Below are 27,569 nucleotides of genomic sequence, written 5' to 3' on the forward strand. Positions count from 1 at the left end.
ACACAACTGTTAATATCGTTCTTGTAATCTGTTTCACATGTAGCCTGAATCTGCATAATCATCCTGTCTTCCCCTGCATTTCCCCATATTAAATTCATCCCAATTTAAATCCTACATCAGTGACTTTATGCATCTGATGAAGGGAGCTGCAACTCCCAAAAGTGTATGCCTTTTAATAAAAGTTGTTACTTGAAAAAGGTGCTACCAGATTTTTTTTTTTTTTGCCACATACAGTAACACAGTTTTCCTCCTCCAACATCTACTTGGTGAGAAGGCATTTATTTTTTAACTACATTATGTATATTTGGGATACACCAACTATTGTACAGAACACAAGTTTTCAAAAGAGATAAAAGCAATAGGAAGGAGGATTTACACTGTTAAATGTATTGACACCTGCTCTGAAATCTAAAAATGAACTTGATGAGACAGTAGAGAGAATCTGGAGGAATAAAGTTAGTATAGCCAAGTCAACCAAGAAGAAGAAACAAAAACAAATTGCAGTTCCTTTAAAAATGCATAAAATAATTGTAATAGGGGAGTTTAACAAGCCTGATATCTGCTGGAAGATAAACTCTGCTAAATATGGTCTTACTGGGAAGTTCCTGACTTGTTTGGTGATGACTATCTCCTTCAGAGAAAGTAGGAAGGCACCAGAAGATTCTTGACTTGATACTACTTAAATGGAAGTAACAAGAATACCAAGGAAAGGGGCCATGTAATGCTGAAACTCTTGATTTTAGAAAATTAAAACTGAGCATAAGCAAATATGTATTTTAAGTTCCAGAAACTGGATTTTAATGAACCCATAGCAGTGATAACTGAGATGCCAGGGCAGAAGCAGATAATGGGAAAAGAAGCCTAAGAAGATGGGAGTTCCTAAAAGCACAATGGCAAACAATTTCAACGAGGAAGTATAATGGAAGACAGAAGCAGCAGCGAATGTATCTGAACAAAAAGAATGGAAAATAGAAAAGGACACACTGATTTAAGAATTGGAATTAGAACCAGAAATGTCAATGCTCTGTTTTCAAGTGACAGTTTAAAAGCTATCTGATAAACAACACATGGGCCAGTAAAAAGCTAGTGCATTTTGATTGGGAAAGATTGGTGTTAAAAAGTTAGGATGAATTTGACTGTCACAGAGCTGAAAACACAGCTATAGTTAATTACAACCTATCTGGAAAAGCAGCCTGCTTGGAGAAAAAGCACTTCTCTCTACTGTATTTGGACAGAACAACCAAGATTTGCCACTTCATTGAAATATACATCCCTGATGCTTTACACCTTACTTTCAAATATATAACTAACTACTGCAAAAACACAGTAAGCCTCCAATGTGCCCTTCTCCAAATGAAGCATGGTCCTGGGTAGCATTGCCCTAGAACTTCTCATCGCTCATGGAAGTGAGGTATTTGCAACATTGGGAGATCAATATCTTGCTTTACCTCCAGAGGCCAGGTAGCTATTTCATGGGTTGCTGTGGGAATTACCATAATTTAAGAAAGATAATCACAAATCTTCCTGCCTATTCTCAGATGGATTTGAGTATATGACTACTTTTAAATTTGTATTGCTTCTCCATTCAACACGTATCAGAGAGGTTTTCATTTCAAATATCATCTAACTATTTGTTCCTCTCGGCAATATTCTATGTGTTGCTGGTGGTAGACCCTCCTTTGCTTGAACTGTTTAAACAGATAGCCATCTGTTAGGAATACTGTAGGATTACTGCACTGGGCAGGGGCTTGAACTAGATAGTCTCTGAGGTCCCTTCCAACCCTTGCTTTCTGTGATTCTATGAGAGGATGGACAGAAGTACAGAGTCAGCCAGGAATTGGAGAGATGGTATCAGAAATGCTAATGCTCACAGTGATATGAGGTTGGTGATGAATACTAAGAACATTCTGATATGTTCAAACTAAAACAGAAATGAATCAATATAGTAGCCACTTAGTGAAGATGCAAAATACTAAAAGATAACAAAAGTTGGAAGGGTTTATCTCTTATTTTGGCTCAGTCTTCTTCATCAATAGGGCATCTATTCCACCAGATAATCACGAAAAGAGCACAAAGGGGCAAGACTAAAACTTACGATTTGTAGAGACATAGTCAAGGAATGCCTACAGTATTTACTTTGAATAAAGTTCCTTTTACACACACTGATTCAGTCTTGGGGATGTCTTCTGAATTACAGCATGGGACTTCCAATGGTCTTCTGCACATTAAGTCTAATTTTAGATATTAATTGGGCAAACTACATATCCAGAGCAAATATACCAAAGACAGATTTGTTACATCCCCACTATAACTCTGGGGTGGATGGGAACTGGGTGGTTCATCACTGGGAACTCCTGCCTTGTCCTGCAGGAGTTCAAACTGCTTTTGAAAGGATTAGGAAGTAGAAGATGTGGAGTTATGGAAATGTCTTTAGATTTAAAAAAACATACACCAGAATTAAGACAAAGGGAAGTGTATCAGATATTTCAAAGCACATGGAAATAAATTAGAAAAGCAATTTCCATTCCATTATTTATGCATCATGATAGTAAAAAAAAAGCCAGGCTAAAACTGTTATTTAATAATTCCTTAATGACATATTTTGCATAGAGATAAGTAATTGAATAGACCTTTAGAAGGATAAAGAATATGCAGTCTTGCCTAAACTCCTATTATGTCATATCCTAATTTTCTCATTGCAGTTTCTATTGTGATTTGAATTTTTCCAAGAAAAAGGATCAGTTACAGCATAGAAAGGTATTAAAGATGGATGGATGGATGGATGGATGGATGGATGGATGGATGGGTGGAAGGAAGGAAGGAAGGAAGGAAGGAAGGAAGGAAGGAAGGAAGGAAGGAAGGAAGGAAGGAAGGAAGGAAGGACAGCTGCACTATGAATATACTTGAGGACACACTTTATCAAGAAAAAAAATCTTGGAACAGATATTTTAGCTGCTACAGCAAACGTAAGCAGACATTTATGAAGGTTGAAATTATATGGACATACAGAGATATGAACCAATTTCATTAAGATGCTGATGAAAGTTTCAATTTTTCTCCCTCCATTTACATCCAGTTACAGTACCTTGGAGCATTAATCCTTTTCAACCTGGGGTGCTATGTGTATCCATATTAAAGTAATAATGATCAGTATAACTGAGACGTTAATGACATTCATTTTTGTTTACTGCAGATCTGGTTGCAATTATTTATGCCTTTGCAATCTACATATTAGATTAAATGCTTTATGCAAAATAATCCCTGAGCTAGGCCTCAGAATCTGAAGGAGGGGTTGGGAGAGGCAGAGAAAGGAAGCCTGAAAGAAATCAGATGGACTCTCACCAAAACTACCCACATTTGGATTCATCGATCACCACTAACTCTGGCCCCACCACAGCTAGTATATAGTCAAGAGTCTTCCCCTAAGTAAATCTCAGGACTTTTTGACATAAAAAGATTACAAACCTTTAGAGGAGTCTTCCACAACCTGGTGCTAGTCAGATGTGTCCAATTACCACAACTGCTGGCCAGCAATTCCTGCACAAGTGATATACAGTATCTTCTGGAGTCTTCTTGTGCCAAAATGATTGGTAATGCAGGCAGGCTTTATATTACTTCAATGATGGTGGATGATGTTATAAAGATGCTATAAGGTTCTAGTATAATGACCTTAGAGAAACATCTGCAGCTTGACACTCAGAGAATGTCTTCTGTCTGAAGGTTTGTCAACTCCCAAACAGCTTTTGGTAGCCTGTGTAAGACTTTTATTATTATTATTTGAGCATTCAAGTGAAGAACAATGGAACTTTTCTACAGTGCATTCAAATAGTTTGTCACATCTCACCTACCGTAAGTTAAGCCTGCATACTGGATCACCAAGAAAGACACAAATAGCTCACATGCTGGCAGCTATTGTGTTAAATCCCTATCTATAGAACAAGAAATGAATGCACCATTTGACACAGTACATTATCTGAGTAAATGTTGACATTAATGACAATTAAAATGATGCTTAATTAGTCAACAACAGTGACTAGAAACCATGAGGCACTTCACATAAGTGATAAATATGATTAACTATGAAAACTGAAGGAGGAGGAAATGAGAAAATATTGCTCAGGATTGAAATCTATATTATATTAATGGAAAACACAATTAATTTAAATAGCTTGTCTCAACATTGGTACTACTGGTAAGTTTTGCTTATGCTAATTTTTGCAACTATAAAGATGAGTTGTTTTTCAGTTTTCCACTGGTATGTTATTGTTTTGTTGTTGTTGTTGTTGTTGTTGCTGTTGTTAAAATTTTACACAAAAACTTAGCATGTATGACATCTCCATGTTTTCTCATACAGAATACCCTTTGAATAGAAGAGCTGGACTGTGGTAAATGCTACTAATGTTGATACAAAAAGAAGCTTCACAGGAGGACAGTGGTGCTGTAGAATGGCTATCCATTTTCAAGCCTCTTCCCAAAGCAGAGATGCCATGTATAAGAAATTGTTTAGGAGGAAAACTGAGACAGACCACTGATCTGTCTAGCTCAGTATTAAGACTGATATGCTGGTCTTTGGCTGTAATTAAGTGTTTGTTTGTTTGTTTGTTTGTATTAATATTAACTGGTAGCAGCTTCTCGTGGTTTCAGCCAGGATTTTTTTTCTCCCCATGGCAATACCAGGGATTAATCTGGGGGCAAGAGGAGGGGAATATCTGCATTCTCCAATTGCCTTTTTTCTTGCTATCTGTTTCTAATTAGCTTATGCCCCAAAAAACTTACTTAAGTCTTGTAGGTGCTACCAAAATCTGTATCTATTCTGTTTCTAGTATTAATTTATTTTAACAGCAGTTTCCTTTGCAACATAGAATATTGAGGGGCTGGAGTCTCCTTAAAAGTGTAGGAAAGCATTCTCTAAGTTTAAAGAATGGGATCTGAAATTACATCTTCACAGAAGATTCATAGTCTTCCAGGGTTAAACCATTCTTACAAAAAGGTTGGACTGAGGAAGTGTATTGAAGTGGTAATTCTAAACATGCAAGAAGTGTTGCAGTACTGATGTGCCCAATTGATGGCAGAAGAAAAAACAGAATAATTACATTGTTTGTTAATACTAATAATTAAATTTATATGATCCAGCTATACACTCTTCAGAACCTACACAATTGTACATTGCCAATGATTCATGCAGTAATCGTAGGGGGTCTGAACAAAATTTCAGTTCCCTTTTTAGATAACAATTCCCTTCCCCTCCCCAACCCAACATTTACCTAAAGGATATTTGGTGTTCTAGCAACTCTTCTCAAAGTAAATACAGTTTCCTCCCTCCTGCACATCAAAACTATTTTTATTTAGATTAATCCCTGATATCTCATTCTTTGATATCTAAAATGATGACACATATCACAGATACTACCACTCTGTTCCTCTGAAGTTATCTCTTTTGACAATCATTTTTGTACCTTTTTAAAATGATCTGGGAATGCTTCTTCTCTGAATAATTATCTAATTAAGCAGATGGAAAAGTGAAATGGTATAATTTCTTCATATCAACAGAGACTAATAAATCACTATCCTTTAGACTAAGTAACACAGTATTGTATATCTTCTATACATGGGACAGTGTCTACCAACTCCAGATTAATTAATCAACAGTTCTTAAAATTTTACTCCTAAATGCACAGTTCCAGTCTCTCAAAAACAGATGAGGAGATTGATTCTTTTTACAGAATGTGAGACTATCACAGTTATCACAGGACTAGGTTACTAATCTCATTTTCTTGTTTTCTGTTCAAGAAATTGATTGATTAATTTAAGTTGATTTGATTTGGATTTGATTTATACAGCTGCCCATCTCACATACATGGTTCTAGGCAGCTCACAATGAAATAAAAAAATTTCATAAAATACGCACTATAAAAAATAAAAATAGAACACATAGCAGCCAGGCATCATCCAACCAATTATCCACGCAGCCAGGAGATGGGCTCTGTCACATGCCCAGGGCTCCAAGCCTGGGCACAAAATCAAGCTTTCAAGGCCTTACCGAAGGCCAACAGGGACAGGGCCAATCTAATCTTGGGAGGGAATGATGTTCCAAAGGGCGGGCACCATGGCAGAAAAGGCTGTCCTTCTGGCCCCGGCCAGCTGATAGTGCCTGGAGCATGCCCCTCCTACTGGATTGGGTAGGACTGGTAGAGAAAATTGGGAAGATACAGTCCTGTAAGTAACCCAATCCCAAACTATGAAGGGCTTTAAAAGTAATTATGAGCACCTTGAGTTGCACCTGGAAGCACACTGGAAGCCAATGTGTCTTGCAGAGCAGTGGTGTCACAGGCACCAAGTAAACAGCTTCTGAATACTCTTCAAGGACAGCTCCATGTAAAGTGCACTAAAATAGTTCAGTCTGGAGGTCACAAGGGCATGATTGACTGTGAGCAGGGCCCCCTGGTCCAGCAACAGATACAACTAACGCACAAGCCAAAGTTGCACAAAGGCCCTCCTAGGAAACTTCAGATTGCATACTGGGTGTGGCTGGGGCAGTGTCAACCCCATCCAGAACCAAAGATGGAAGGTCTCTGGAACCAGAGGCCCAAAACCCCAGAGCCATTCGGTCTTGCTTGGGTTGAGCTGAAGCCTGTTGCAACCCATCCAGGCCCCCACAGCCTCCAAGCACTGAGACAGAACTTCCACAGCATCACTCAGGCAGCCTGGGGTGGAGATATAAAGCTGAGTATCAACAGCACACTGATGATACCTCACCCCAAACTGTTGGATAACCTCACCCAGTGGCTTCATGTAGATGTTAAACAGGAGGGGAGAGAGTACTGAACCCTGCACAACCCTACAAAGAAGGGCCGCTGGCTAGATCTCTATCAACACTGACTAGAACAGACCCCAGAGGGAGGAAGAGAACCAGCACAATACTGTGCCACCTGCCAACTCCTGGAGCTGGCCAAGAAGGATACTATGATCAATGGTATTGAAAGCTGCTGAGAGGTCAAGAAGAACAAGGATGGATGCACCATCCCCATCCCACTCCTGCCAGAGGTCATCCAAGAGTGTGATTAATGCCATCTCAGTCCCATACCCAGGCCTGAACCCTGACTGAAAGTGGCCCAGATAATCTGCTTCTTCCAGAGTCCTCTGAAGCTGCAGTGCAACCACCTTCTCTATAATCTTCCTTAAAGAGGGAAGGTTGGAAACTGGATGAAAATTGTCCAGAATGGTGGGATCTAGTGATGACCCCTTGAGGATGGGTGAACCCACTGCCTCCTTAAGAGATGGTGGAACCACACCTTCCCTCAAAGAGGAATCAACCACTGCCAGAACCCAAACACATGTCCCTTTAATTGTGACTACAATTAAATTGATGAATGTGGCGAAGAGTCTTAGCCTGTTAGTTTTCCAATTTTCCAAAAACTGTATTGTATTCTTACACCCCATTCTATTGAAGTATATGTCAACATTGTTTCAAACAGAATCTTGTCTCTTAATTTTAAGGAGGCTAGTATTACAGTCTTTGTTAAGCAAGGTGAGGATCTTAATATCTATTCATATTGTGGGTTTATTTCCTTGAAAAATGAGGATGCTAATATTGTAACAGCTACCTTGGCCTGTAGCTTGTTCTTTCAACTATTGTGCACCCAACTCAGGCTAGATTTACATGGACTTTTAATTTCTGTAAATGCTTTAATTTAAAATAGGCAGATTCTTTCAGTGGTTATCTCTTTGGATGCAGAGAAAGCTTTGATATAGTTTCTTGGAAATGTTTGAAGAAGATGTTGACTTGGTATGGATTTCTCCAAAATTTTATAACCTAGATTGGGATGTTTATTTAATCCCTAAATCACATATGAATATTAATGGTGTGTTATCGCCTTGGTTAATTACATGGTGATTGAGACAGACAGACAGACAGACAGACTGCCCTCCTTCTTATATTTGTTTAATGTGACTTTAAAATCTCTTTCTTGTACTATTAAAAATTCTGTATGCAGTAAAGAGATCGTAATAGGAGAGGCAGGGTATAAATTTCCACTATATGCAGATGATTTATTCCATTTAATAAATCAGCCAGAAAATTGCACTCTTTATCTCATTTCACTAATTCATAAGCTTAGTGCCCTGTCTGATCACTCTATAAATTGGAGCATATCCACTGGGTCTGAGCAGGAATGTTTATGTGTACAGTGGGTCAGATTTCAGGCTATATTCTGATTCTTGTGTTTAATTCATTCTAAGAATTCCTAGGAAGCTGCTCAAAGGATAAATCTCAACATTTTTGACACAAATGAATGTTGACAGATGATCCAGTATTTCTTTGAGAATTTAGTGATTAAAGTGAATTTAACTTGGAACCCTTTGACAGCTTCCCCTTTTTTATTTGTATTCAAGAGAATTTATAGGATATTAAACAACTTTTTCTAACAGGGATATCCTTCAAGATTTTCACTATTTAAGCTACAGTTAGCTGTTGGGAAAAAGTTAAGATTATGCCACACTTCCAGGTTTATCACTGGGCTTTTTCTGCCAGAGAAGCAATTTAGAAATTGGAATATTAATTCATATGGCCTGAACTTGTCCTACAAGTACCACATATGGTAATGAAATCCATAGGATCGTTAATATGGCTTTTGATTGATCATTGTTAATCGAAGATGTATAAATTATGCTTAGCTATATCCCCAATATTTGGGATCTATGACGACATCTGGAACTGTGGATCTTCCATTCATTGGGAATGGCCAAAATAATTATTACACAATATGGGAAGAATCTATTAACACTTGACTTGCAGCAGTGGCTTGTTGATAGGCTTGTTGATATATATGATCTCTCAATAGAGGAGTTTTTTCAACAAAAAGCCAAAGAACTTTTAAGCAATTTGGTGAATTGTTTGGATTGTTCAGGCCCTTTGTTCTTTTTTGGTAAATTGTGGGCTAAAATATTTTGTTAATTCTGTGTATGTAGGTAATCTTTCTTCTTTATTTTAATTAGTTTGACATAATATAAACATTTTTTTAAAACAAAAGGGATTGAATCTGGGATACATGCACTTTGCATGACTTATCACTGAACGACAATCCCTTTTGTAGGGGATGGTAAGTTATTAGACAACTTGTTCAGAATAATAGTCTGAACAATTGCACAAAGATCCAGCATTTGGTTTTGAACAATGACTACCAGACTATCTCTGTATACTCATAAGCAAGGTATAACAGTAATCACAGATCACAATTTTTATTTCTAGGACCTATTACTTGGAGGTTGAGAGATCATCTACTGCTCAGGTAACTGCTGCTTGCAAATTTAGCCTTCATGAAATGATATCTACCCATTCTTGAGTTGGCAGAACATTGTACTGGCATGAAATTTGATGTTTCAATTGCTGATCCTTTCTCCACTTCCCATCATTATCTGCCCTTGAATGGTATCAGAATAAAGAGGAAAATACTACTTTAATACTAATAGAAGTAAGGACAACTTCAGTCTGTCTTTCTCAAGGGTGTGCGAGAAGGTGAAGATAAGCAACATGTTGCCAGAATGTTCAGTTACCAATTATTTTGGAGAGATCTGGTTTTAAGAGCAATTACTTCAGGCAGATACCCATACCAATTCCTCAGTGCAAGAATAACAGAAATTGCAAGGATTCTTATTGAAGAACCCCATAATACTATTATTACCTCTGATGACTTCTTTGCAAAGATATTCAGTGCAGTTGCTTCTTGGGCTATTTCTGCTTTGCCTATCTGCAGGCTTTGCTCTGCTGCAGGTAATGCCTTAGGCAGCAAATCTGTCAAAGAAATACATTGTAAATATATTGTAAAATATAATATAATTAATACAATACAATACAATACAATACAATACAATACAATACAATACAATACAATACAATACAATACAATACAATACAATAAAAATATATGTCAGTAAAAAGGAAAAACCTCCCCAAAATTAGTTAGACCAAAAAAAAAATCTTTAAAAGATTTGCTGCTACAGTATTACCAGCAGTGGCTAGCTAATTCACATACCCAGACAAATTTCCACAGAACTCTGCTGAACTTTACTAATTCTGCTTATGATCTCTTTTTTCCCCCAAGTGGGAGAAAATAACATAACGAGTAAATAGTTCTACTTTTTAGTGTGAAAATTATATGAAAGGAACCAGAAAATTAGGCCCAATATCATCCCTCTCTGTCACTAAATTTCCTTTTAACAATTTTTATTGAAAGTTTTAACAACAATAAGAATTAATGCAAACTAAAATAGAATGAAAAAGAAGAAAAAGCTAAAAATGCAGAAAGAAAAAAAGTAGAAGAAAAAGGGATATAAAGAAATATATAAAGAAGTGGCTTCCAATCTTCTTCACAGCCATTCTAAGTACAATTATATTTTAACCTTTCTTTCTAAAGTTACATCATGACTTTCTTCCTTCTATAATCTATCCTGTCTAGTCTTCAAAACCATAAATCATAAGTTCATTTTTTTCCTTTTTACGCAAAATGTCCGTAAGGGGTTTCCAGTCACTGATAAATGTAGATACTGTGTTTTCTCTAATTTGTTGTTGTTTATTCGTTTAGTCGCTTCCGACTCTTCGTGACTTCATGGACCAGCCCACGCCAGAGCTTCCTGTCGGTCGTCAACATCCCCAGCTCCCCCAGGGACGAGTCCGTCACCTCTAGAATATCATCCATCCACCTTGCCCTTGGTCGGCCCCTCTTCCTTTTGCCTTCCACTCTCCCCAGCATCAGCACCTTCTCCAGGGTGTCCTGTCTTCTCATTAGGTGGCCAAAGTACTTCAGTTTTGCCTTTAATATCATTCCCTCCAGTGAGCAGTCTGGCTTTATTTCCTGGAGGATGGACTGGTTGGATCTTCTTGCAGTCCAAGGCACTCTCAGAATTTTCCTCCAACACCACAGTTCAAAAGCATCGATCTTCCTTCGCTCAGCCTTCCTTATGGTCCAGCTCTCGCACCCATATGTTACTACGGGGAACACCATTGCTTTAACTATGCGGGCCTTTGTTGTCAGTGTGATGTCTCTGCTCTTAACTATTTTATCGAGATTTGTCATTGCTCTTCTCCCAAGGATTAAGCGTCTTCTGATTTCCTGACTGCAGTCAGCATCTGCAGTAATCTTTGCACCTAGGAATACAAAGTCTTTCACTGCTTCTACATTTTCTCCCTCTATTTGCCAGTTATCAATCAAGCTGGTTGCCATAATCTTGGTTTTTTTGAGGTTTAGCTGCAAGCCAGCTTTTGCACTTTCTTCTTTCACCTTCATCATAAGGCTCCTCAGTTCCTCTTCACTTTCAGCCATCAAAGTGGTATCATCTGCATATCTGAGATTGTTAATGTTTCTTCCAGAGATTTTAACTCCAGCCTTGGATTCCTCAAGACCAGCTTGTCGCATGATGTGTTCTGCATACAAGTTGAATAGGTAGGGTGAGAGTATACAGCCCTGCCGTACTCCTTTCCCAATCTTAAACCAGTCCGTTGTTCCGTGGTCTGTTCTTACTGTTGCTACTTGGTTGTTATACAGATTCTTCAGGAGGCATACAAGATGACTTGGTATCCCCATACCACTAAGAACCTGCCACAATTTGTTATGGTCCACACAGTCAAAGGCTTTAGAATAGTCAATAAAACAGAAATAGATGTTTTTCTGAAACTCCCTGGCTTTTTCCATTATCCAGCGGATATTGGCAATTTGGTCTCTAGTTCCTCTGCCTTTTCTAAACCCAGCCTGTACATCTGGCAATTCTCGCTCCATGAACTGCTGAAGTCTACCTTGCAGGATCTTGAGCATTACCTTACTGGCATGTGAAATGAGTGCCACTGTTCGATAGTTTGAACATTCTTTAGTGTTTCCCTTTTTTGGTATGGGGATATAAGTTGATTTTTTCCAATCTGATGGCCATTCTTGTGTTTTCCAAATTTGCTGGCATATAGCATGCATTACCTTGACAGCATCATCTTGCAAGATTTTGAACAGTTCAGCTGGGATGCCGTCGTCTCCTGCTGCCTTGTTATTAGCAATGCTTCTTAAGGCCCACTCAACCTCACTCTTCAGGATGTCTGGCTCTAGCTCACTGACCACACCGTCAAAGCTATCCCCGATATTGTTATCCTTCCTATACAGGTCTTCTGTATATTCTTGCCACCTTTTCTTGATCTCTTCTTCTTCTGTTAGGTCCTTGCCATCTTTGTTTTTGATCATACCCATTTTGGCCTGGAATTTACCTCCAATGTTTCTAATTTTCTGGAAGAGGTCTCTTGTCCTTCCTATTCTATTGTCTTCTTCCACTTCCGCGCATTGCTTGTTTAAAAATAATTCCTTATCTCTTCTGGCTAACCTCTGGAATTTTGCATTTAATTGGGCATATCTCCCCCTATCGCTGTTGCCTTTTGCTTTCCTTCTTTCTTGGGCTACTTCTAGTGTCTCAGCAGACAGCCATTTTGCCTTCTTGGTTTTCTCTTTCTTTGGGATGTATTTTGTTGCCGCCTCCTGAACAATGCTGCCAACTTCTGTCCAGAGTTCTTCCGGGACCCTATCTACTAAGTCCAGTCCCTTAAATCTATTCTTCACCTCCACTGCATATTCCTGAGGAATATTCGTGAGCTCATATCTAGCTGATCTGTGGGTCTTCCCTAATCTCTTTAGTCTGATCCTAAATTGTGCAAGAAGAAGTTCATGGTCTGAACTACAGTCAGCTCCAGGCCTAGTTTTTACCGACTGTACAGATGTCCGCCACCTTTGGCTGCAAAGGATGTAATCAATCTGATTTCGGTGTTGTCCATCTGGTGAAGTCCATGTGTAAAGCCGTCTCTTAGGTTGTTGGAAGAGAGTGTTTGTTATGCAGAGTGAATTGTCTTGGCAAAATTCTATCAGCCTATGTCCTGCTTCGTTTTGTTCTCCCAGGCCATACTTACCTGTAATTCGAGGTGTCATTTGACTGCCCACCTTAGCATTCCAGTCTCCTGTGATGAAAATAACATCTCTTTTAGGCGTGTTGTCCAGTAGGTGCTGCAGATCCTCATAGAACTGCTCTACTTCAGCTTCTTCAGCATTTGTGGTTGGGGCGTATATTTGGATCACTGTGATGTTAGATGGCTTGCCCTGAATTCGAATTGAGATCATTCTGTCGTTTTTGGGGTTGTATCCAAGCACTGCTTTAGCCACTTTACTATTAATTATGAAGGCTACTCCATTTCTTCTGTGGTCCTCTTGTCCACAGTAGTAGATCTGGTGGTCATTTGATGTGAAGTGGCCCATTCCAGTCCATTTCAGTTCACTGACGCCCAGAATGTCTATCTTTAATCTTGACATCTCACCAATAACTACATCCAATTTGCCCTGGCTCATAGATCTTACATTCCAGGTTCCAATGGTGTGTTGATCCTTAGAACATCGGATTCGCCGTTCACCACCAGCACCGTCGGCCGCTAACCGTCCTTTCGGCTTTGAGCTAGCTGCGTCATCACGACTGGGGCTAGTTGAGCTCATCCTCTGTTCCTCCCCAGTAGCATTTTGACCATCTTCCAACCTGGGGGTCTCATCTTCCGATGGTATACCGACATATCTCTGGTTGTACTGATCCATTTAGTTTTCACGGCAAGAATACTGGGGTGGGTTGCCATTACCTTCCCCAGGGATCGCATTTAGTCTGACCTCTCTGTCATGACCTTCCCGTCTTGGGTGGCCCTTCACGGTTTAGCTCATGGCATCATTGAGGTGCTCAAGCTCCAGCACCACGACAAGGTAACGATCCTTTGCGGAGTTTCTCTAATTAAACAAGTTAATTTAGCCATTTCAACAAGTTCTGTCATGTTCACCAACGACCATTCCTCCATTGTAGGTATTGCCAAATCTTTCTATCTTTGTGCATACAATAATCTCGCTGTAGTTATTATATATGAAAACAGCATTCCATGGTTCTTTTCTAACTGCTTATCCATAAGTCCCAGGAGGAAAAGTTCTGGTTTCAATTGAACATAATCTTTAAAATGTTCTGAAGCACTGTATGTATTTGAGCCCCCAATTTTCTAGTTTTACATGTCTACCAAGCATGATAAAATGACTCTTTTTGTTGTCCATATTTCCAACATAAATTTGAAGTACCTTTATACATTCTGGATAATTTTTCTGGTGTCATATACCAATGGTACATCATTTTATAAAAATTCTACTTAAGCTTATAACATAATTTAAATTTCAATCCTTTGTCACTAAATTTCCCAATCTCTATTTAAACAGAATGCTATCACTGCAGCATGGCATGTAAATGTTTTACATTAAAGTTGCTAAAAAGGACTTTAGAGAATTTTTGAAAGATAATAGATAACTTGTAATGCTACAACCCTGAGGCAGACTTTTTTTAAATCAAGAGATAGATGTAAATGTGTAGCTATAGATAGACTGAAGCTATAGTCTCCTTTCAATATTAACTGCTACTTCCAAACTCTCATAATAACAGCTTTCTTATATGCATTATTTTCTTATGTTAATAAACTATTATTAAAAATAATACATTTCCTTGTTTACTGCTGCAAGGTCCAAAACAATTACAGCTTAATTCACATTTCCTTCAGGGACAAGTACATTTCTTGTCCTTCATGCAGTGCTTTGCTCATTACTTATAAATAGGTATATCTTACAAGGGCATACAGAACTTCAAAAAATAACATGAATCTGCAATCAATGGAAACACATCCTCAGATCTGCTCAGCAAATCTCCTGGAGTAAAACAGTTTTCTTCAGGGTGTCTGGTGAGTTGGCTAAATATGTACATTCATTAATGACAAGCTGCAAACAGCACTGACTTGCAGAAAAATGCTATAAAGACAAACTATTTTTTTCTTTCAAAAATAAATACATTTTTTCATGTCCTTTTGATGTGCAACAAAAAGAAGTGCATATAGGACCTTTGGCTTGCTTTACCATTTTGTTTCATGCTTAAGTTAACTTCTCATTAATAATTTGGTTATTGAATTAAACCATTCTAAGTCACACAATAACTAAGCTGGCTAGGTTTTTACAATACTTTAAGGCACAAAAAATCCTAGCCAAGATTAAAAATAACCATGAGTAGATCTTTAACTGACCCGGTACATTGTGTTTTGCAACCCAGTCCAGAGATAGGCAACTCACCAGAAGTTTTGGACTTCAATTCCTATCGGTCCCAACTCACATGGCCAAGAAAGAATTGTGGGGAATTGTAGTTCAAAATGCCTGATATCTATCCTGACCCAGCCAATTAGCTTTTATTCTGTCTCATGAAAGACAAGGATTAAAATGGGCATACATTACTACTTTAACACAGGTTCATATTCTAGTATTTCTTAATTAAATATTTTGGTTGTATTTTCTTTTTCTTGACTAATCCATTTCCTAACTTACCAACAATTTATGCAAATCTACATATTTCTGATTAGAAGAATTAGTACCTCAAAAATCATGCCAATTGATCTCAGCCTTGATGAAAGAATATCTATAATTCAGATTTAACTGTTCACCTCCTACACCTGGCCAGCTCCTTCATTTGTTCAGGCTGCGTTCACCTCAGCAATTTTCAGACTGTACATTGGTTATAATTTCCCTGAAGCCTTACCCATTTTTACACAAGATCAATACAAAGTAAAACACTGAAAAGATAGTTGCCAAAGCTTTAATATTGCTCTAAGGAAGAGCAGATACACTTGAAAATGTGCTCAGGTTTAATGTTTTTCCATTAGATCCCCACTATTAAATCATTTTTGCCACTTTGTGCATTACAAAGAAGAATAAGAATGCAAGGAGAGCCTTGCTGGATGAGACCAAAGGTCCATCTTGTTTAACATCCTGCTTTCTAAGCCAAACAGATGACTTTTCATCTAATGTGAAAACTTAGCATACTTTTATATGCTTGATTGGATGACTTAACTAAGAGACATAAGGTTATGCTGGAACTGAAGTTGCGGAATCTCTCAAATGCAAAAACATGGATTGCAATGCAAACAAGATATTTGCTTACGTTGGATATTTTCTGAAGGAGGTAGCTCAGAAAGGGGATCTGAGCCAGGCATAGTTGGTACGTAAGTTTTGCCAGAAGGCTTGTGGGAGAAAAGCATTGCATATGAAGTGCGTCGTCTAGTCCGACGTGCAATTTCACGCTCATTGTGCAACAGTTGTTCATCTTTTAATAAAGCAAGGACTTGCTTAGCCTTCTCCCTCACATGGAAACCTGTTAAAAAGGAAATATTGATAAATTTGTAAAGTTTACTAATGCATTCTGTGTTACTCACTACATTTGTCACAAGACTTTATGGACTTGGAAAATGTTTAAGTGCCAGTAATGTAAAGGTCTTATACCTAGTACAATTCTCTCGTTTTTCAAATCATAATCACATCATAGACTTGCCTCTAATAAAAATTGTAAATGTAATTCAATTTTTTTTTCTAACAAGTATTTGTTAAAACAGCCCAGGAATTGTATGTTTCCTTAGCTAAAGTAGAATTATAAGAAACTGCCACTTTCAGAAATAGGGGATATCATGCAAATACAGCTTGGAATGTTATTCCCTGATTGTCATGATCACCGTGGCGATGTATGTGACATCGTAACGGCTCGCATGACAAAGCGCGGATGCGTGTCAATGACTGGAGAGGGGCGGGCGATAAACAGGACAAAGAAGGTAATGGGTTTGGGAGATCTATTAAACAACAAGTTCTCGTCGCCCGGTAATCGGCCATTGACACCATTGTCAAATAAATGATCAGGGCAAGGTTCGGAAGGGTGCGTCCGGGCTTTTGAGGAACATCAAGGTCTAATCACCTGGTAATGGACCATTACCTCGCAGGAAGATAAACGGGGCGATGCCCGGGGCGAATGGGGCTGGACGACCTCTCACCTATCAAGTCTTGATGGCCTGTCACTCCATGGAACTCGTGGGGCACACCCGGGGAGTGTGGGGGTGGAGCGCTGTTTGGCGCAAGACTATTTAATTCAACTTTTGGCACGCTTCCCTCACTCTCAGCTTTTTACTGGTGTGCATTCTATTCTAAATAAAAGCCAGAGCTTAAACTTGATTTAGAGTGAGTCTTTTATTTAGTCTTAGGCATTCCTTACATAAAGCTGAGAGTCTTTTAAGAACGAACCTTGCTAGTCTCTACCAGGAAATTTTTCTTGCGAGAGAAGCAGCTAGCGATGACTGAACCGGGGACGATCTTGGAGTCGGTGCTTCAGAGCGGAGACGCAAAGGACTCAACGCGAGTGGGGGAGGCAACCAGACAGCTTCTGGAATCGACGCTCCTGAGATGGGACATGAGCCCCCTCCCTACCCACACCGCACCCCAGTTTGGAGCCTGGAGCCCCAGCCCGGAGTGGAGGGTCCCGATGGAAGAGGGAGTTGTGAGTCAACAACACTTCGGGTGGGACGGCGTAGTGGACCCCCGGCCAGGGACACCCCACACCACTTGGAGACTCCAATACCCCCAGACGCCCGAGAGGGAATTCACAGGACTGCCGATCGGGCAACAACCGACAGCACCGAGGATGGACGATCCCGTCACAACGGACAGGATCAGGGCTCTGGAGTCCAAGGTGCAGTCATTAGAACACATGCTGCGATCCATGTCAACTGTGGTGAGTGAGCTCACGAAGAGTGCTGCTGTGCAGGGTGCAGGGAGGGGTCTTGGCATCCCACCCACACTATCGCCGGCCCCGAAAGGAAGGGGCCAGGTGCGGGACTTTTTCCCAGGGCCCCGTGGCTTTACTCCAGTGGGGGTCAGCCCTACTCACTAACAGGCTGGGGTTTCTCCAGTTGGTGGGATCGCTAAAGACTTTCCAGTAAAATTTGATGGTGACCCCACGAACCTGTCATTTTTTTTAACCAACGCAACAAATTACGTACAGCAATACGGACATTGTTTTGCATCGGAAGGGGCTAAAATCTCGGCTATTGCCACAAAACTTAAGGGCAGAGCCACGGACTGGTACGTATAAATGTCAGAGTCCGGAGCCCCAGCCCTGGCTACCTTCCACACCTTCCTGGCTGCCTTGAAGTGGTACTTTGAAGACCCCCTGGTGAAGGAGAGGGCTAAAGGCGCTCTTAAAGAACTCAATCAGGGGCAGAAATCGGTCGCAGATTACGCACTAGAATTTAAGGTCTTGGCAGGGAAGGTCCCTGAATGGTCGGAGGCCACCCTGATATGTTTAAGGATGGCCTCAATCGAGAGGTGTTGCAATGGGCACTGTACAGAGACGATCCGGACTCACTGCATGACTGGATCTGTCTTGCCGGGAAGGCTGAACATGCCCAGAGCACCTTCATGCTGGCGACTAAGAGAGACAGGCGTCCTCCCAGTGGGAAAGGGCCAGTGCCACAGTCGGGCCCAACATGGGACGCCAAAAGACAACATCGCTTTGCCCGTGGGCAATGCATCAAGTGCGGTAAGGCAGGTCACCATGCGGCAGAATGCCACAAGGCTAGGACGGCGGATCGCCCACCTAGACCGATGCAGAAGGCTCCGCAGAAACCACCCAACCCTCCCCGATGGCTGACAGGGGCACTAGCGACCCTGGATGAAGAAGAGGACATCTACCTCGCGGGTGACAGGTTGGCCACCCCGGAGCAGCCGGCGGAAAACGCCTTCCACCAGTCCTAAACAGCACCGCTGGGCAGGTGGTGGAGAACGGGCGCAATACCACCAGGGTGAGTGCGGACTGTCCCATCCTGGCCGTAAAAATTGAACTGAGCTACTGCTCCAAGACCATCAAAGTCGGGGCTCTGGTGGACTCTGAGTGTTCCAGATGCCTGATCCACCCCAACTTAGTCACTGTGCTAAATTTACCCTGTTTCCCTCTCCCGAAACCGCTGATCTTCCAGCAACTCGATGGTTCCATGGCGGGTGGGGGGGGCGGCCACCCAGGGTACAGGGAATGTTACCCTACAAATAGGCACATGCAGGGAAACCATAGAATTCGTGGTCACCCCGGTGGGCAAGCCTATAGTGGTTCTGGAAATCCCCTGGCTAACTCGCCACAATCCCTACATTAACTGGAGAACCCGTACGATAATGTTTGAGGATGGGTTCTACCAGGCACCTGCTAAGGGGAAATCCCTCACTTTGACTGTAGGAAGGGCTGAGATTGTCGACCCTCAAGTTCACGCTTCCCCCATGGAGGGGTTGCCGGAACAATACGCAGACTTTGCTGACGTCTTCGGGGAGGAGGAGGCGGACCAGTTACCCCCTCATCACAAGACGGACTGTGCTATTGAACTGCTCCCTCATGTCCCATTGCCTAAGCCAAAAATCTACCCAATGACACAAAAGGAATTGGCAGCGTTGCGGGACTTCCTCGATAAAAACCTCGCTCGGGGCTTCATCGAACCGGCAAACTCGCCGGTTGGAGCACCCGTTCTGTTCCGCAAGAAGAAGGATGGTACCCTAAGACTGTGTACAGACTACCGTGGGTTAAATTCAGCCTCCTGGTCAAACAAGTACCCCCTCCCCCTCGTCAAAGATATGTTGGCACACTTGTCGACTGGAAAGGTTTTTTCTAAACTTGACCTCCGCGAGGCGTATTACTGCATTCGCATCAGGGAGGGGGACGAATGGAAAACAGCTTTTAACTGTCCCTTGGGCTCCTTCCAGTATAAGGTACTGCCTTTTGGTCTTGCAGGGGCCCCAGGGGTTTTCATGCAACTAATTAATGAGGTTCTGCATGACCATTTGTTTAAAGGAGTACTGGTTTATCTGGACGATGTCCTGATATACTCCAAAACTGAGAGAGAACACGAAAGATTGGTAAGGCAGGTTCTCACCAAGCTCCGGCACGCTAAACTTTATGCTAAGCTTTCCAAGTGCGAATTCCACAAGTCGCGCCTGGATTACTTAGGCTACAGGATTTCAGATCAGGGCATCGAAATGGATCCTGCAAAGGTTCAGGCTGTTTTGAGCTGGGAGCGCCCGTGCACCCGGCACCAGCTCCAAAGTTTCCTGGGATTTGCAAATTTCTACAGATCCTTTGCAAAAGGGTTCGCGGAGATTGCCCTGCCCTTGACTGATTTGTTGCGGACCAAAGGCGTCGGGGAAACGTGCAAGGTAAAAAACCCAGGGACCATGCTCAGTTGGACTCCCACCTGTCAGGCTGCTTTTGACCGGTTGAAAGCTCTCTTTACAGCGGAGCCAATTTTATCCCATCCCGACCCCAAACGGCCTTTTGTTGTTCAGGCTGATGCCTCTGATTTTTCAATTGGGGCTATCCTATTACAAAAGGATTCTGCCGGACTCTTGAAGCCCTGTGCCTATCTCTCCTGGAAATTTTCCGAGACAGAAAGGTGCTGGCAAGTCTGGGAAAAAGAGGCATTTGCAGTGAAAGCGGCACTGGAGGCTTGGCGTCACCTTTTCGAAGGGGCGACTTGCCCTTTTGAGGTCTGGACAGGCCACCGCAACCTCGAGGCGCTCCACATGCCCAGGCACCTCAGCCCTAAGCAGATTCACTGGGCTCAATTTTTCAGCCGTTTTAACTTTCAGCTGAAGTTTATTCCGGGGAAGAAGAATTTTTTGGCAGATGCACTTTCCCGACTGCCCCAGGACACGGAGCCTGTCTCCGACGTCGTGGGGACTGTGCTCTCTGAGTCTCAATTGGGTTTGGCCGCTGTCACCCAGAGCCACGCTCAGGAACAGCCTCCCCCACAGGCGAACGACTCCGGCGCAGCCCGCTCCGGGCCACAGGCAACCACAGATGCCAGGTGGGTTGTGTGCAGATTTTGCCCTCACATTAAAGTCTGATCCCTGGCTCCTTGCTAACCCTGACAAGGTTTCCATGGAACAAGACCTCGCCTGGGTGGAGGGACGTTTATACGTCCCTGACTCGCAACAATCAACTATCCTCAGCCGGTCTCATGACAGCAAACAGGCTGGTCATTTCGGGTTTCTCAAATCCCTCCACTTGACCCGACTCCAATTTTGGTGGCCCTCGCTGAGGAAGGATGTCAAAACGTATGTGGCATCCTGCCCTGTTTGCACAATGTCTAAGCGACTGTCCGGTAAACCCCAGGGGCTGCTGCAGTCTGTGGCTAACCCTTCACGCCCTTGGGATGAAATCTCTATGGATTTCATCGTGGATTTACCACCCAGTCAAAAGAAAACAGTCATTTGGGTAGTCAAAGACTACTTTTCCAAACAAGCTCATTTTGTCCCCTGTGCCTCTATCCTGTCGGCGCAACAGCTGGCGAAGCTCTTTTTGGTGCACGTGTACTGCCTTCATGGCTGCCCCTCTCGCTTGGTGACCGATAGGGGCACACAATTTACCTCACAGTTTTGGTGGGCTTTTTTGAAATTAATTGGCACCGAGCAAGCATTGTCAACCTCCTGGCATCCCCAGACTGACGGATCTACTGAGATCCTCAATGCCACCCTTGAACAATTCCTCCGCTTCTACATCAACTACCACCAGAACGACTGGGTGGATTTGCTTCCTTTCGCGGAGGTTGCATACAATAACACTGTGCATCAAAGCGTGGGACAAACCCCCTTCAGGGTGGTATCGGGTCGGGACTTCGTCCCATTCCCGAGCTCCCACAGCCCCCGTCTCCGGTAGTGATGGCCTGTGATTGGGGTTCTAAACTCGCAGACTCCTGGCCCGTCATTAAGGACGCCCTCAATGAGGCACAGACCTCATACAAACTTCAGGCTGACAAACACAGGCACCAACAGCCGCCTTTTCGAGTAGGGGACCTGGTTTATCTCTCCACTAAATTTATCAAGTCACCTCAGCCTTCCAAGAAACTGGCCCCCAAATTTATTGGCCCCTTTCAGGTTACACAACTTGTGAACCCGGTCACGGTGCGTTTGGATCTACCTCATAATTTGAAGCGGCTGCACCCTGTGTTCCACTGCAGCTTACTCAAGCCGGCCAGTGACCCCTCCCAGTGGCATCCACGCACTCCCCCCCCCTCTACCCGTCATGATCGACGGACAGCAGCACTTCGAAGTCAAGGAGGTTCTCGACTCCCACAAGCTTCGTGGCTCTCTCCAATACTTAGTGCGCTGGAAACACTTTCCCCACCCTGAGTGGGCTGCTGCCTGCGACATTCAGGCCCCCAAGCTAGTCCGCAACTTCCATGTGGCATATCCCTCCAAGCCCTCGACTTGATTTTCTTCAGGGGGGCGGTATGTCATGATCACCGTTGCGATGTTTGTGACATCATAACAGCTCGCATGACAAAGCGCGGATGCGTGTCAATGACTGGAGAGGTGCGGGCGATAAACAGGACAAAGAAGGTAATGGGTTTGGGAGATCTATTAAACAACAAGGTCTCATCGCCCGGTAATCAGCCATTGACACCATTGTCAAAGAAATGATCAGGGCGAGGTTCGGAAGGGTGTGTCCGGGCTTTCGAGGAACATTGAGGTCTAATCGCCCGGTAATGGACCATTACCTCGCAGGAAGGTAAACGGGGCGATGCCCAGGGCGAATGGGGCTGGATGACCTCTCACCTATCAAGTCTTGATGGCCTGTCACTCCGTGGAACTCGTGGGGCACACTCAGGGAGTGTGGGGGTGGAGCGCTGTTTGGTGCAAGACTATTTAATTCAACTTTTTGCGCGCTTCCCTCACTCTCAGCTTTTTACTGGTGTGCATTCTATTCTAAATAAAAGCCAGAGCTTAAACTTGATTTAGAGTCTGAGTCTTTTATTTAGTCTTAGGCATTCCTTACACTGATACTGTAAGAAATACGCTGATGGTACTTCTACATTCCAGCATAAAACTGTAAATAATAAATAAACAAGACTTGGAATCTATGGAAGAAGAATTAGATTCCAGGACCTGTGGTCATCCTCTTCCTCCCCAAAATACTTCCTCTTCTTCCTCCCCACAGCTGTCACCAGGATAATACCCTGTATCGTCTCCTCCCCACTTGGTCAAGGTGGATTTTATTGAAATGGTTTAGTTACAAGACTCCACATGACTTTCTTGTTGCAGCTGGCCACCTTTTCCTTCAGAATGACTTACTGGAGTGGTGGTGGATGGAGTCATAAGCCATGGCTTATGTACTTATGTTTATTTCTCTGCTCTGCATGGCTCTTTCACAATCTCAGTGCAGAGGCCTCTTGATCTGCCACAGAATGCTAACTCCATCACCCAGCTCGCAGCTCTTTCCATCATCCAGCTGGCAACTTTCTCAATCACCAGCTGAGCAAGTTGCTCTGTAGAGGAAAAAGACCAACCACTGCAAGAAAGTCATGTAAAGCCTTGTGACCTGGCTGAGATTCACCATGACTGAATGAGGAGAAGAACAAGCAAATACAGATACTTTGCCCAGCCAACCTAATCCTAAGAAATGTACTTTAAGCATACACAAAAGCCCATCTGGCATTTGCCATTTTAAGCAGGCATAAAATAAGGAAAAACAAGGCCAAACCCATGCTTATATATACTGAGCCTATGAATTACAAACATGCAAAGCCATGGATAATGAGACTTCGGATGAAGGCCAGCTGTATACAACTGATATCTGCAACATATAACAGGTATTTTACATCTATTATATGGCATCCTAAATGTTGCAAATTGCACATGCATCAGTTAGTGGATATTCTACCGTAGTTTGTAACCTACAGCAGAGTATCATAGACTTATATAATTTAAAATTTGGTGATAAGGAAGGAAGCTTTTTTATTGAAATAGTGATTAACTAAGTATCCTGACTTTATTTATGTATCAGTTCTAACAGTCAGAAGCTGAAGACTCACTATATCTTGCAAGACAATGCAATAATTTATTTAAAAGGCACTCTATCATTTATGTCAACAGGAGATAAAACAATAATACAGTGCATGGCTTCAGTATTATACAGTATATAAACAAAGAAGTTGCTGTTCGTTTGTTTCACTATATGGGTTTCTTGTCCTGCAAACCATATAAAAAAAAATAACTGGCATATCTAAATCATTAAAACTAAATGACTAAAAACTAAAATTAAGAATGCCATGTTAGAAATTTGTTTACAAATATCATATAGGGAACTGATTGATTATGCCAGTAATGATTTTTCTATCATTAATATATTCTTATGTAAGTTTATATAGCTTTCTTTTAATTTTAGGTAAAGGTAAAGGTTTCCCTTGACGTAAAGTCCAGTCGAGTCCAAGTCTAGGGGGCGGTGCTCATCTCCGTTTCTAAGCCTTAGAGCCGGCATTGTCCATAGGACACTTCCGGGTCATGTGGCCAGCATGACGACACGGAACGCCGTTACCTTCCCGCCGAAGCGGTACCTATTGATCTACTCACATTTGCATGTTTTCGAACTGCTAGGTTGGCAGGAGCTGGGATTAACAACGGGAGCTCACCCCGCCGCGCGGTTTCGAACCGCCGACCTTCCGATCGACAGCTCAGCGGTTTAACCCGCAGCGCCACCGCGTCCCTTTTAATTTTACATGCTCCCTAATTAGTCCATCTGGCGTGTTGCCTGCCAAAACAACCCTATAAATCCAATCCATACATATATATGCAGCTTGCATGGTGATAATGACACCAGCAAAAAACTAAATCAGCCCTCACTCTCTGCAATCTCTTGAGGGACTATGGGGCTCAGGGATGCAGCCAATCTCATACATCAAGGTGGTAGTGGAGGAGAAAGATTTGTTATTGCACAGGAAAACAGATCAGCTGGAAGAGGGAAAAGAAAGGGGAATGATCCTAGCAAGACAGCTATTCTTTGGTGGTGGTGGTGATTAGTTGCCATCAAGTTGTTTACAACTCATGGCGACCCTACGTATAACAGAACAAAATGCTGTTTGGTCTTGAATCACCATTGGTTTCACCCTCTTATTGACTTTTTCCATGGGTTAAACAGCCCCTTATAGGGGGGGGAAAGGAGCAAAGACTCTATTTTACCTGGAAATGCTGAGGAGTGAATCTGATTTTTTCTATATCCAAAGTATATGCAGTACTACTGAACTATGGCTCTCCTCATATCTAATCATAATAGTTTGCTTCAGAACTTTTTAACGCATGAGCAAATAGATGATTAGCCCCTTCCTTACACTTAGTCCTCATTATTAAGGCTACCAGATCTGGGCTGCAAAAATCTGGATAACCACTTTGTTGTTGCTATTATTCAGTTGTTCAGTTGCTTTCAACTCTTCATGATCTGATAGACAACAATTGATTAGGACCATTTGTAAATTCCTTTTTTAAATTTTTGTAAACTCATGCTTGTGACATCAGTGATAACACCTAGCCATCATGTCTTCTGCTGGCTCCCTCCGCTATAGCGATTCATTTTTTCAAGCATCAGGGACTTTTCCAAAGAACTCTTGCTTTTGCATTGTGTATCCAAAATATTTCAGCTATAACTTCATTATTAGTGCTTTCAGTGAGCTGTCTGGTCTTACTTACTAGTATCAATTGATTTCATCTTCCTGCTATCCTGCTGCTCAACAATTTTCTCCAGCACTATAATTCAAAGACATCAATTTTTCTTCATTTAGCCTGACTGTCTAGGCAAGACCATTGCCTTAATGGTACATACCTTTGTCGGCAGTATAATATATCTACACTTTAATATTTCACCTAGATTTATCATAGTCTTTCTCCCCCAGCAGAAATCCTTTTGTTTCATGTTACAGTCACCATCCCTGTGGAATTTTAAGCCCAGAAAGATAAACTATGTTACTACTTCCACTACTTTCTTACCAGTTAGTACTGAGCCAGCACTAGCAGTTGACATAATCTTAGGGATTTTTTTACTATTTTTTTTTAGATTTTTTATCCTGCCTTTATTATTTTTATAAATAACTCAAGGCAGTGAACATACCTAATACTCCTTCCTCCTCCTATTTTCCCCACAACAACAACCCTGTGAGGTGAGTTGGCTGAGGGAGGAACTGGCCCAAAGTCACCCAGCTGGCTTTCATGCCCAAGGCAGGACTAGAACTCAGAGTCTCCTGGTTTCTAGTCCAGTGCCTTAACTACTAGACCAATCAGACTGACTTTTGCACTCTCATCTTTTACCTTCAAAGATTACTAGACGGTAGCAAAAAGATAGAGAAAACACTATCTTTCTGCTGCCATCTAGTGGTTCTCCAGATTTTTGCAGCTCAAATCTGGTATCCCTACCTATTACTAACCCCACACACATCCATTTAATGGATATATCCAAGTACTTTTAATCTTACCTTGATCTTTTCTAGCTTCATCTAGATGATGAAAATCTTTTAATGCCTGAATGTTAAAGAAACCCTCTTGACAATGTTGTATGACTTTCTTTGATCCATTCTTGAGGAGATAGTCCAAGAGTGTAAGAGATTTGTACACATGCCTCCAGTTCTTTCCATGGTCATTCATCCTATGCCAGATCATGTTCATAATCTCAGAAAGGGAAATTGTGTTGTATGTCAGGTCACTTATCTCTAACATTAGAGAACTGGAGGGGCCCCAAGGGTCATTAGACGTTGCTTCTCTGACTTTGACCTCAGCTTCAGAATAATTTTTCACAAAGTTTTTTACATGCCTCCTGAGTGCCATGAATGTGGCAGATTGCTGTTTGATTTATTAAACAGATGGGAAATGATGAAGGATTTTTTCTATGACTGCTTTCTCTCTTTCCATTTTCCACTGCAGTAACCACTAGAATTCTGTAGGTAAAATGGCAGAAAATTGATATGTTACCAATCAGAATGATATCATACAGAATTTTCAAAGAAGTTTAATATGAAATACTTACCTTCTTTCCCAATAATTAATCAGAAGCCCAATACAAAAACTATGATTTATTTTGCTCAAATGTTGGAAAATAAAAACGGAATGAGAGCATGGTGTTGGTTTTTATTCTAACTGTGATTTAACTATTAATTCTCCAGCTTTAGTGTGAGCTAAAAAGTAGAAATTAAAAATATGTTTAAACTTAAATTCCTGATATGAATCAAGATCACACATTGGTTCATTTCCTGATCGTACAGGACAAAGGATATGGGAATGTGCTGAAAGGGTGTAGGATACTTCTTCCTCTCTTGCCCAGGAGTCCCTTCTATGCCCAAATCAGGCAAAATATGGATTAGCATTAACCAGTAGCAGCTGTAGGAGGAACAAACTTATGGCATATTCTCAATGGTTTGGCAGATCAGAAATTATGTTTCTGTTTGTACACACACACACATGTGCATGCACAAAAGAGTATCCAAAATTCTGCTACCTGTTAGGTGAATTATTCATATGCAGCCCCCTGGTTAAAAAACAGTGTCTGATGCCCCAGCAAATAATTACAATTTGCAAAACCCAGTTAGGAAAAAACTGTTGGAATATAAATCAAGGAGCGTTACTTATTCTGATCTGGCAGAGCATATGAGAAATGCAGAAGCCTTTTGTGCATCTGTAGAAGACCAAGTATTAAACATTCTGAGGGGCTCTAAAATAAAGAAGTGAAAGTAAGAAGGAAAAGTAGAGCTCATTTCCCTGACGGCCTCTGCAGGACTATGACAATATTTAATCTACATTAATTAGCTTAATAGTTGGAATTCACAGCTGGTGCCAGCAACCAGGAGTGCATTTTAGTGCTACAGTGATACATGCAAGGACAGT

At 41.7% G+C, this 27,569-nt stretch overlaps 1 protein-coding gene across 1 annotated transcript in view; it reads right to left on the reverse strand.

Annotated features, from left to right (window-relative positions):
- The window catches only part of ENTHD1 (ENTH domain containing 1), a 53,021-nt gene extending 26,505 nt beyond the window's left edge, over positions 1-26,516 (reverse strand). The window contains exons 1-4 of the mRNA XM_063308828.1: positions 26,168-26,516; positions 16,012-16,221; positions 9,681-9,790; positions 397-399 (exon numbers count right to left, since the gene is read on the reverse strand). Coding sequence (XP_063164898.1) covers positions 397-399; positions 9,681-9,790; positions 16,012-16,221; positions 26,168-26,516 — 672 coding nt within the window. The remainder of the gene's footprint in view (positions 1-396; positions 400-9,680; positions 9,791-16,011; positions 16,222-26,167) is intronic.
- Positions 26,517-27,569: the final 1,053 nt, after the last annotated feature.

This window comes from Candoia aspera, chromosome 7 (genome assembly GCF_035149785.1).
Source record: "Candoia aspera isolate rCanAsp1 chromosome 7, rCanAsp1.hap2, whole genome shotgun sequence".
NCBI lineage: Eukaryota > Metazoa > Chordata > Lepidosauria > Squamata > Boidae > Candoia > Candoia aspera.